The sequence below is a fragment of the Anopheles ziemanni genome, chromosome 2 (assembly GCF_943734765.1).
Source record: "Anopheles ziemanni chromosome 2, idAnoZiCoDA_A2_x.2, whole genome shotgun sequence".
NCBI lineage: Eukaryota > Metazoa > Arthropoda > Insecta > Diptera > Culicidae > Anopheles > Anopheles ziemanni.
Window position 1 is genome coordinate 16338266 of NC_080705.1, and position 12485 is coordinate 16350750.

At 44.7% G+C, this 12485-nt stretch overlaps 1 protein-coding gene across 1 annotated transcript in view; it reads right to left on the reverse strand.

The window, feature by feature from the left end:
* The window catches only part of LOC131293048 (NPC intracellular cholesterol transporter 1), a 33685-nt gene that overhangs the window by 9511 nt on the left and 11689 nt on the right, over nucleotides 1-12485 (reverse strand). Inside the window, exons 2-5 of the mRNA XM_058321128.1 lie at nucleotides 6220-6438; nucleotides 3202-3726; nucleotides 2911-3124; nucleotides 673-813 (exon numbers count right to left, since the gene is read on the reverse strand). Coding sequence (XP_058177111.1) covers nucleotides 673-813; nucleotides 2911-3124; nucleotides 3202-3726; nucleotides 6220-6438 — 1099 coding nt within the window. The remainder of the gene's footprint in view (nucleotides 1-672; nucleotides 814-2910; nucleotides 3125-3201; nucleotides 3727-6219; nucleotides 6439-12485) is intronic.

Sequence of the window (12485 nt, forward strand, 5' to 3'; positions counted from 1 at the left end):
CGTGAGACTTGGGTTTTGATTTTGAGTCAGATCTTCACGTAAGAGATCGTTGCTAGCCTAAAAACCGTGTGTGTGTACAACATATGTCGATATATGTCACGTGGAAATTGTTCCTGTTATGGGCCACTTCATGTCATAGTGAGAATATTCTTGCTGGGTTTGTTACATCGACGGCGAGACAGCAACATAAAGCTTCAAAGGACATGAGTGTTGTCGGGACTAAAGCTTGAGAAAGTCCTTACGGGCGAACATAGATTGGTGCCAGTTCGGTGTTAATGTGTTGAAAAGCGGATGAATAACATAAAATTTGCACGTAATTTGTACTGAATAATTAAACCAACCTAAAACCATTGATGCAATGAAGCTACCAACCAATGGGATTAATTATACACCAATGAGTAAAAGTAATGGAGTTTCATGAATTTATAAGCAGCACAATGAGGATGTTTAATGTCAAACTGTGAATGGCTAGGTATAGTGCTTTTCGTGTGAAAGTTGATGGTCTTCGTTGGGTTATGATGATTTCAAACTATACACACAAGCGTATGATTTCCCAATACAGTATGTCTAGTATCGTAACGTACAAATATATGATGCCGATTGATGATGAGATGCGTAAACGAAAAACAACGTGAATAAAAACGTATCCAAACAAACCAGAAAGAAACCTACTCGAGCGCTTCGACTGTAGGGGTGAGTCTTCCCGATCCGTGCCCAGATCGCCACTGTTAGAGGAGAGTCCACCGGCCAGTCTGCGGCCAACGGAGGACCGCAGGTCCGAGGGTAACGTGTCATCACCGTTTACCAATAGTTCTACAGATGATGTTTGCAGTAGTAATTGCAGTAGTAGTAGTAGTAGTAGTAATAGTTGTAGTCCCCACACAGGAAACAGCGAGTGGCACGCGTGTTGGCACATCGATCATAAAGAGCGGGCGTGGGTTGATATTTTCGTAGATCATGTCGTTTGTTGTGGGAGTGGTGGGTGTTCGATGGAAATTTTTCGGTTTTGAAAATGGTTTTTGGCGCAAAAGAGGTGTTGACGTTTGTTGAATGCATGAGCGGCGGATGTTGCGTTTGTTCGATTCGGTTTTGGTTTGAATATTTTTGTTCGTTTTGTTTTCAAGTTTTCAGTACCGCAAATTCATGTTTTGGTAAAACCGAAGAAAAAGAGAGAAAAAAGAGAACGAAAAAAGAACAATGGTGGGATCAGTTTACAGTTATCGAATCCAGCGCGCAAGCGATTTTGTGGGTATATTAATATGATAAAGATTTTCTTTTTTCTCCTTTGATGTGAGCTGGACGTGTCCAGAAATAGTGTGATAGCGTGTGTTCCTGTGGTGATTTGTACCGGGCATTTTCATATTAGAACCTTTTCCCTGCAATTCACCTTAGCTTACAATCCGTGTCGGTAGATTAGTGACATTGGCGAGAATAGGTTAGAATCGCATGATTGAAAATATTCTTCTTTTACTTCAAGAATGAATATAAATCGATTTAATCAAAGTTGAAAAATTACACTAAAGTATAAGATACAACGTCCCGAAACGCAAAACCGTGTGCCAGACCCAACTGAATCATTTCAACCCGATCGTAGCAATGATAAAAATAATCCAGTTATTTGTTTTCCAGCGGACCTTCTGTTTGTATACACACAACTACTGTTCCCTGAATGGACGACGATTGCACGAACTTCTTCGCTCGCCAGTGGTTCAATCTAATCGTTATCTACATTTCGGTCGCTTATTGCCATCATTATTTTCAACGGTTTGAAAAACAAAATAATCATTACTCGCCGGTATGGGGTAGCAGCGTCTTTTTAGCGCAATACGACAAAACTTCTTCAATGGGTGCGCAGCACGCAACGCCTGTGAACTGAACAGTGTCCAAACCAGTACCTCCTCCTATCGTGCAGTAGAGCATATCCGGCACAGGGATGGTCACAATGGTTTTATCATTATTAACTTTAGTTTTGCATACATCGAATATTTAATTGCATTAATTGCCCTAAATTGTTTAAGCGGACTATTACATTTTTGTCTCTTTGTGGACGCACACATATAATTAATGCTGCCTACGTACCGTTCGTTCTTCGCAAAAGCAGAAGAAAAGTAACATTAAGTTAGACGAGATTAAATTCATCGCATTACATTTGATTACGCAAAACCAGACAGGACATGTAGTGGGAAGCCCGTGCTGGTTCAGTCCAGAATTTAAGTCGCCAGAGGCACGTGCTCGAGGTCAACCAATGTCACCTCGCTCGGAAACGGATAATAATCAACCGCAAATCTATGCCGAATATTCAATCCTTTCATTGCCACCCACAGACGGGATGGGATGCATCATTCATGAACTGGGTAAGAACGTACTAGACTGACCTCAGCGAACTAAAATCAATTTATGGAAATAAAAAAAAATCGAGTGAACGCTAGCGCGTTTGGTGGGGTTTAATCTTTTGGGGTTTCTTTTTATCCTGAGCAACGTTGAGGTTACGATTGAGAAAGGATTTCTCGCCACGGTTCTATGTTGTACATTCCATTTTTGATGCATTGAGACTGGTATAAGTAATAGATTGATTCTTCACTTATTGACATATTCATATCCTGCAGCGTAATACACCGGAAAAGCCTTTGGCATTTGTGTATAGCGGTAAAATTTGTAAAAAAAAAACTATTTTTTCAATTTTTGTACACTTTACTATCATGTGAAGCAATTCAATCCTCATGCCGTCATGCTTTCCCAATATAATATGATGTAAAAGAACATTGAAAGTTTAAAATTAAAAAAAAAATCTTCCACATAATTTTGGAATTAAAACAGCACAATCTCATGGGACGCTATCGCTGCTAAGGTTGGCATAAACAGCGCCAGACTAGAAGTAAAAAAAAGCACACACAGCTGACGTATACTTACTTGCTCCAATGACGGTTGCGGCAGCACCAGTGCTCGAGTGGCAGAAGCAGGCACCGATCAGGAACAATCCGCTGCAGACGACAAACACGACGAACATCACCACCGCGTATCCGTCCATGTTGTAGATGATGAACGGCTGTGGTGGACTAGGCGGTGGCGGAGGCTTCGGACAAGACGCCTCGCAGTCGACACAAGAACAGGCCGGAGTGTTGGGCTACGGTGCAAAAAAGAAGTATTACAAACGAACCCAACCGAAGTTGTTGTCTGTCTACTCTGGTCTCGACCACTTACATCCAGCTTTTCATGGCACGGCACGATCCGTGGGTTCCAGGGTAGGTACCCGTCGATGGTTTCGTTGGGCGAACTATGCGCCACGTAGTCGATCTGGAACGGTACGTACAGGTTGTTCTCCGCGTCGCCCATGAAGTGGAACCACTTGGACGGGCTGCAGCGGGATGCGCCCCAGTCGCCGCACATCAGATCGAGTGCGAGCTGGCCGGTGGACGGCACGGACACCTGGTTACACGACTCGAACGTCCCGTTCAGGTACTGCTGCGTAATGTGGATGTCGATTTTCGTGATGAACTCCTTGGCGGGCTGGGCCGTCGTCGTGCCGGCCGTTGCCAACGGCGCTTCGTCCTTCGTGTCCTCCCCATCCGTCGCTTCGACCTCTTCCGTCGAAACCACCTTTATGAAGCTGGATTGCTGCGGGCTGCAGGTAAAGTCGCACATATGCCGCACCAGATTGGACATGCACGACGGACACCGGGCGAGGAAGTTTGATGCCAAGGCAACATTTTTGTTCAGCACTTCAACCTGCCGCAATGCAGCGATGAGTAAAAATTAAAATTTTAGTAAAAAATAGATTAAAAGAAGACTAAATGGAATGATGAAATATTAACTTATCAACAAATAAAAGGAATTTGTGCATTATGCGACTTTGTTTCTACCAGCAAGTTCTCTTGACTATTAATGGTGAGTTAAAGGTGAGTTCTAAATTTGTATCGAGGAATTTTTAGTTCAACCGTAGCCGATTCTAATTTTTCTGATCTTGTCTATTTTTTTATCATACACATCAGGGACCATGTGTTTTACGCATCGAAGGATTGGATTTCCGTTTGACCAAATGTTTAGCTAAGTTGAAAGGTATACGATTTGGTTCATGACTATCTTTATATGCCTCCATGATCAGATCCTTAAAATAGGGGATGCTTAAAAATATAGACGGAGAGGCTAGCGATTGTTTGTGAAAATATTTCCCAAAACCAGAACCAAACTAAAAGTGGTACAGCAACATTATGATTGCTTAAGCCCTAAACCTTCCCTGAATTGCTGGCGTATCTAGGAGAAAAAGTGACCCTTCATTTGGCAAACAAGATTAGCCTCAGTTTAACGTTGCTCCAATCCAATCTGACCATGACGAGCAATCGTGGAATGGAAATGCAGCTAAGGTTGATCTTCTTCATTTTCCAATTCGTAAAAACACGTTTCGGTTCTTGGGAAGCAAAGAAAAAAAAATCGACACTGCCAACTGATGGTCAGCGGATGCTTTAAGCGATCTGGCAACCAACAAGCTGTAGTCACTATCCGCGGATGGGAGATATCCATTCATTTTTCTACCCAAGAGCTCATCCATCAAGCCAAACCCCGTAAACACACCAGTATTGCAGAAGCACGAACCGTGCAAGAAAAGTAATGCATGCTTTCTAAAATAGTCTATTGGCAAAAACATGAGCCAGTACGAGGAAGCAGCAAAACAACACACACATACAGATGCAAACATACATCGCGGTAGGTGGTCTGGTGGTGCTGAGAGCTAATGGTGTAGAACACGTCGGGAATACGCCGACATCTTGTTCCCTGAAAAACAGCGCCGAAAGTCTCGGCCGCTCTGTTTACCTTTGGGTCAGGAAATTCAAGTTCTCCTTTGAAGTCTGTCTCGCGGGTCGCAAAACACGATCGCAATTCGTAAGACAATGCCCACCCAAGGTAAGCCACTGCAAACACCGGGTGGGACCGGTTCGAAGATTCAGTGGGTTACTTGGCCGCGAATACAAGCTATCGAGCGGATCAGCATAACTTGCAGCCTTCGCGAATGTCACTGCCCTCTCCGAGAGTATTGCCGTGAGGGCTATTGGTGGTGGTATCGGGTGCATCGTCCTACGTTGACCTTAGCAGCCTAATGCCAGAGCAGTAGCGGTATCATCGTCAGTCCGTCAACCCCCCCTCCGGGTGACATCGCGACCGAACGCCTAAGACTAAGGCAAACACACCCGTGCGTTCTATCGCTGCACCTGTCTCTGGCAACAAACAATCATTGGCACTTTACTATTGCACCAACCGTGCAGATACCGCGCACTCTACCGCGTGCAACGGTAGTACCATTGATTCCGCTTTGCTCGGCCAGGCAAAAGTCGAATCTGCGCAGGAACGCGGGGAATGCGCACAATTCTGACGCCTCTCTCGCTTCTTCTTTAAAGCGCCAGTTTGTCAATTGCGTAGGGCGGAACAGGCCATACTTAATGTATGGCTACGCATCACAGACTTCGCCTCACGGTCCCGATGCGTGACACGCGGAAGCAGCTGGACGCGGCGGATAGAGGATTTTCGCCACTGTCAAGGTCAACCGGGCCGCGCTCTTCATTCCACCGTTCGTGTCCCCCATTGCCCCATGCTTTGGGAAGGAAACGCTACACACCGCCGTCAATACTATTTCCTTGCATGAGATCACAAGTCGACTACAACACGGTAGATTTCTTCAGCTTCAGCGACATTCTTCGGCTAGTATCCGACAGGTTTTCCTTCACAATTTTAGCAAAGAATTTTAATCTCCCATGCTGATAGGGTGAGGAGCGGAAGTGTACGACTTTAAGTGAGGAGCAAAAGTATAGGATTATTGCTAGTGATGTATCAAATAGCTCTTTTCAGTGAGTAGAGCATTTTGGAGATTTCAACCAGACTAAACTATCATCACGCGATTTGAACCGTGCATAATGAGTTATTAACCGCCGCATAGAATCCCAAAAGATTGAGTATGTCAAAGAGTCACTACTCACCACATCTTTGAATCAGTAACAAAGAATCGAATCCTATGGAGTCATTCTGGATTCGAATCCCTGTAGCGGATTTACAACCTCTCCTGCTCACTACCCAGCCCCAATTATTGCGTCGCAAAAAAAAAGTCGTCACGCAAATTCCGAAGGGTGATGTTATCCACCCTTTAAAATCCTGTATGATCTAGGCGTGTCCATTTGTCCCTTATCAAATAAACACTACAAACCGGATCCACCGGCGGAGTTGGCCACTCACCTGCGCCGCATCACAGCACGTGTTCACGTTGCCTGCGTCATCCTCGACCAGCAGATGGCCGCACCAGACCTTCAGCAGTTCCTTCGTCTTGCCGTCGACCACCTTCGCCGTCCCGTTGTACGCACAGTACTTGGCCCGGTTCAGGGTGTCCACGTTGCAGATGCCGTACCATACACACTGGCCACCGTCATCGCTACTGCCGGCGGACTGACTCTGCACCTGAGATGAGACACGAAGTGAAAGAAGAATTAAGGATAGAGAAATTGATAGAATGTACATTACGAACGGTGACATATTTATTTATAGCATTCAAGGTGAAGGCAAACTACACAAAAACGGAGAAAAAGACACAGGCGATGATGTGGCGCAAGATTAATGATCCGCGCAACAACCACCACAGATGCACAACGCCAACATGCACCGCAAATCATCGTACAGTCAGAATTAAATAATGGCCAAATTACGATGTGCTTGCATCGCGCGTCACATTCCGCCCGAGTTTTCCTAGTTTTGGTTCCGCTGCAGCAAGGCTTAGGCAGTTATATTTTCGCACCCTATTTTCAATGTCACCTATCTTGTGCCAAAATGGTCAAAAATTGTCAACACGGACCCGAACGACTGTACTTGTGGCGCACAGTGACATTTATTCCTCGGTGGTTACACCCGTACAGGCAGGAGGAGGAGGAGGCACATTTTCCCAGCCGGATGTGATAAGCAGAACGTTTCAATGCATACAAATAAACACCGACGAATTGAAAATAATCGATCACTGGCCGCCAGTCGATCGGAACGCGTACATTTCCATTTCACGACTGGAAAAGCAAGCAACAACATTAAACTTAAGAGCTATTTAAACATGGATGACTACTTGGATGGTTCGTCCGTAAATAATTTAGCGTCATGGAAACGTTTGAAGGTCTGCTTGGTTCTATCTCTGGATCGGTTGCATCAAGTTCAAGTGTGGCTAATATCGCTGTTCAGTTTGTAGAATGGAAAATTCCTCCACGGCAGCAAACTGGATACTCGACGAGGAACATGTACCGTACAGCTCAACTCCCCCACTCCCCGTTTCCCGGCGCGATATTTTATTCAACTAACCGACGTTCCATCAACGAGAAGAATATTTCTCCCATAACGCTACCTTTACGCAAACATCATATATAACAGACGGGGGGCAGGCAGGCAAGGCAGGTCTCGTTGGGTTCACGCTCGTCTGATGAATGATTAGCATCAAAGTCAATTAACCCCTACGACTACCCTGGCCGTCTGCTCTCACCACGGCCGTCTGGAACCATGAAATCACGGACCCTCACTGTACTGTTAGATAATTTACGCACCACTACCTTCTCGATGGAAGCTGGTAACAAATTGAATTTTCTACGGTTGGATACTATTTCCCATCGTGATGTTATTTCCTGGGTAATATCATTTCTCGTCTACCTGCAGCAATCTTACCACATGCAGATAGAAAAGGCCACCTGGAGCGTTTAAAAAGCGAGTACTTCTCAGTGCGACGTTCGATGTCGTAGTGCGGAGATGCAGAAGTCCCCTAATTCAATCAAACAATTTCACACGTCACATCGTGGCACCCGCTTGCCAGTGAACTGCGGGTTCAAAAAGACCGACCCGCGCAGTGCTCCTTCCCACCGAAATTCTTTCCCTTCGCCTTCGGTGGTCGACCGTTTTGGCAGGAGGTAAAACGATGGCAGTTCTCAGACAGCGACGTCACATGGAGGACGGACAATCGGTGGAATATGAGGGCACATACTTGAGATCATTTCCGAGGCAATTTCAAGTGAGCCTCTCTCCTGCACCGACCGAGCTCCACGATCGCTTTCCTTTCGTGTGACGCATCATCGGCGACGTTATCAGATCAGACCATGGCTAATTCAATCAACGACAGTCGGAAGTCAATGGGGCATTTTGATGAATAAGAAGTACATGGAACGGTTCTCTCGCAGTGCTGGGAAAACATCGCAAGGATCATGCCACCGCTGCTAGTGATGGGCGTAATGAGTGAGAGCGAGTGAGTGAGAGCGAGTGAGTGAGAGTAGATACTTAGTGAGTGAAGCAGTGATAGATTAAACTCAACACAGGCAGTTTTTATAGCACTTTTGAGTTTTAAGCAATGCAATGCAAATGAATTAGGAATTGCAACACAAATTTGAGTCCTAAGCAAAAAACAAATTCGAAAAGTGAGTAAAAGAGTTAACAGTATTCCAAAGAGGAATTCGTATCCCAAAACAATGAATGAGTATATAAACTAGAGTTCATAAATTTTATATCTTCTGTTTTACTTCTTCATTTCCTTTTTTAGGATTCGCATCCCGGATTTAGCCTTCAAGTATCTGGGACGACTAGTAGTAGCTCTTTTGCTCACTCTGGGGATGTGAATGATAATTTAGTATTCGAATATCTGAGTCAAAACATATTTTGCATGTTATAAATCACCAAAGAGTAACCCAAAGATTAGAATCAACGTGATGATTCTTCAGTTCGATACATATAAATGGTTAGCTAAAAGAGGATCAATCTTCAGACATCACCATCAAAAGAGATCAATCGATCAATAACGGCGTAGTATTTAAGCATCCATTAAGCCGGCGATTCGGAGTTGTGTCCCATGTGTGAGACGTCACACACCGTGCGCTCTGGGGCTTGTCACTTATTCTTAACGGAACTGTCTCGGGTTACCTTCCATCTTCTCTGCTCGAACAAAACAAAGCCACTCCACCACACCCTCGTCAGGTAGTAGTGAACGATACGGCACGTTTTTAATGGCGCTTTCGCGACGATGATAATCATGATGGTCCACAGGCTGCTCGTGTGCCGCTCGTGTTTTCCATTGTCCGACGCTGTCCGTTAAACGCGTCTGTTCGATCGTCCTAAGAATCCTATTTTTAATCCGCCCAAAAACAGTGTGCGATGTAAAAATACTACGATCCGTTGTCTCCCAGAGTTCGCGTTAGCAATGGTTGTTTGTTTTTTAATCTTTCGTTTGCCGTTTTACGACAGCGCCCAAACGTGTTGTTGCCCAACCGGTCGTGCGCTTCCTTTTGCCAGATGTGAAATGCTGCGTGTTACGATCGTTACAAATTTTGCCACAACGTCCGCGAGTACGACACGGGGAAGTAATGAATAAAAAGTTCACCCAGTTTATAGATTCTCGTTTCCTGGGGAACTTGGTTACACATTTAACCCTCCCAGTAAAACCGATTGAGACAGACAATTTATTGGCAAGGCATTATAAGCCCCTCAAGTGACTGGCTTATTTACTGGAAAGCAATCGCATTCTACTTGCGCTGACTCACTGCGAAATAGCCTGTTCAATGGATTGTAATGTTCATTCTGATCAACTTAGGTTTCCCAAGCTGGTCACGTGGGACGCATTGACTATGAGCGTGAAGCTTCCCAGTTTTATTGTTCATCGGAGATCACGATTCACGGAAGCTCATAACCAACGGTGTGAAAATAAAAGATATACGAACAAAATGAGTTAGGCTTTTGCGTTCAGAACGATCGGTGAATTTGTTTCCCATAGGTTTCCAAACGTTTGCTACTAGCTCGCTGATTGAACATTATTTTTAAAGAGGTCGTAAATGTAAACAGCACTTCTTATTTTCTCTACACAAATTCTACGTCACAGACTTATTTTGTCACGAACTGGCGTTCACCATATCTTGTCCTGTGCCTCATGTCTTAAATCATCGAGATGTCGTTTGTTTGCTACCTTTCGCACCAAGCTCGGACCGGTTTCCAGTGGTCATAGGGCGTAAAAGGCATACTTCAATTAGGCACCACTCACCACCTCACCTTCGGCCGCTCTCTTCCTGAAGTGAAGCTGACTACGACTCGAGCGGAGTCGAGTTACAAGGTTTATTCATTGCTTTTCCGAACGTAAAATAATCACTGTGACAAGTTTACCTTCTCCATCGATGGCCGAGGTCACTACAATAACCACTTGAAATGGCGTGTTTCCAATGCAAATAATCGATACGCTGAAAAATCCCTCGGAGGAACTGAACCCTCTACTGATGTGTAACTTTCTCGGAAATGAAAACACACGATATTCTTGGAGACGCACTAAAGCCTGCATAAGCGAAACGAGTAACTCGAGAGGAATGCAAAGATCGAGAACGTTCGACGAAGGAGGGCTTCAGGTAACATTGCGCAACGTGTTTTGCGCAGGCCGCGGAAGATATTTTGATCTTTCAACAGCGTAAGCGCCTGTCCAGCTAGTTCCTAGTTCCTAGTGTTGTAGTGGTTAGCCTTGAGGTCGTGATGCATCGGTGTGATCACGGTGCATGCGAAAAATGCAACGATAACTGCTAGTAGTTCGACTAAACATAGAGAGCTCCTCTCCAAAACACTTACGGTAGAATGTGTTAACACAACTTAAGTAGTAGATAAGATGAAACGAAGTAAAAAGAATAAATGAAAACAAACAACTTACTACACCGAAGGCATACCGAAGCTTAGAAGAAAGTGTATTTAGAGCATAACTTCAAACGGCAGCCGTTGGTGATGATTCCAAACCGTTCCAAGACCAGTTAAGCGCTAGCGCAAACGCCGCTATATTTACGTTAAGTTAGGTGATGCGTTACAGAGTTGTATTTTATTTACCACCGAGCTTCAATTTCCAAACGCGCACATTAACCCACTTCGAAGGCAGTGCAGCAAAACAACAATTAGGCTGGTATTTTCGGAAAGCTGTTTAAAGCACCATTAGCTGGAGAATTTGGACCAGTGGTTATCTGTTTTCATCGATTGTGCCTGGGGATAAAACCGCACTAAATTATGCACACTCACACAAACCCCCACACAAACACTAAGATCGATCATTACACCGTCGACGATGCGTGAACTAACGCGCCTCGAATTAGTGCCATCGAATGTTCCAAAGTTCGAGAAACTTCCTCCAGTAACCTTGAGGAAACGAATCAACGGAAATGAGCGAAAAAAAAAACTTTACGATTGATTAATTTGCGAGCCGAATCGAATATTGTTTTCAAAACAACAACCTATGCGATAGTAATATAAATTTGCGTTTAATAAAAAAAAGTTTATATAAAACCTTCAAACATATAAATAACGGGTACGAAATTGTTCTTAGTGAAAGTTCACCAATCGATTTAAATTCAATGCCAAATTCTGAAAACAATTAATTTGAAATGTAAAGACCATTCGAAAAACAACATCTACCCTGTTGTTTCTTTCTGTGCCATCCATCAACTTCAGCGCCTTCGAAACCGACACCATTGGCCATGTAAAATTGATGCGCTGAAAAATGCATAACAGAGAGAAGCCACCGCGATTCTGCAGCCTGGTCAGACGTGGTCCAAAGGAAACAGCACTCCATCGCGATCTGCTTGCACGATCGATGACAACCCGTGCACCAGTGAAATGCATGCCACCGATGGCCACGATTAGCATATGCGTGTCCAGTCGCCATCCGAAGGACATTGCTTATACATGCACCCTGTGTGAAATGCATCTAGAATGAATTGCTCATTTCCCACCCGGTGCCTTTGCGATGGAGGAAAAAATGGACGCCAATACCATTTCCACAAGGGGGCCCACCACCACCACACGGTGGAAACTACATTATTTCCACGCATTCAAATGACCCGTGACCCACCGCCCACGGCCTGCAGCGTGCAGTCTGGCTCCGGAGGAACTAGACGGCACGAACTAGGTTAATGCTTAATTTACATAAATTGTAAACGATGCCTCGCGGCAAACAGGGCGCGAAGAACAAAACAAAAAAAACAAAACTGCGCCTCTCGCGGGAAAAATCCGGGTCATCTACCCAGGATAAAGGATAGCAATTGTGCTGGAGAAAATAGTGCCAACGGACGATGATTCCGGGTGGAAAATGGGTAAGTAAAAATAATTAAATTACTCAAAGCTCTACCCTTGAACTCGCCACATCTCACGTACTGGCACCGGTCCAGAGGGGCTAAACGCGGTCGGAAGTCGACGTATGAAAACGTAGAAGGACGGGACGCTGTAAACGCTTCCGGAAGGTCGACGTCAGGGTGTGTAGGAAAATTTAGTTTAGACTTTTTGTCCCGATCGTACGCTGGATAAATGTAGGTCGAGGACGCTCAGACGAACGACGCTGGATGAGTCCCTCGAAGGAACGATCACAAATCGTTTCGTTCGTGAAAGAAAAGTGCACAAATCTGATGCAAACTGCAGGGACAATGAACTTAGGTTACGTAAGTCGAAAAATCATTGACGTCAGGCAGCTTCGGGAAAATTGG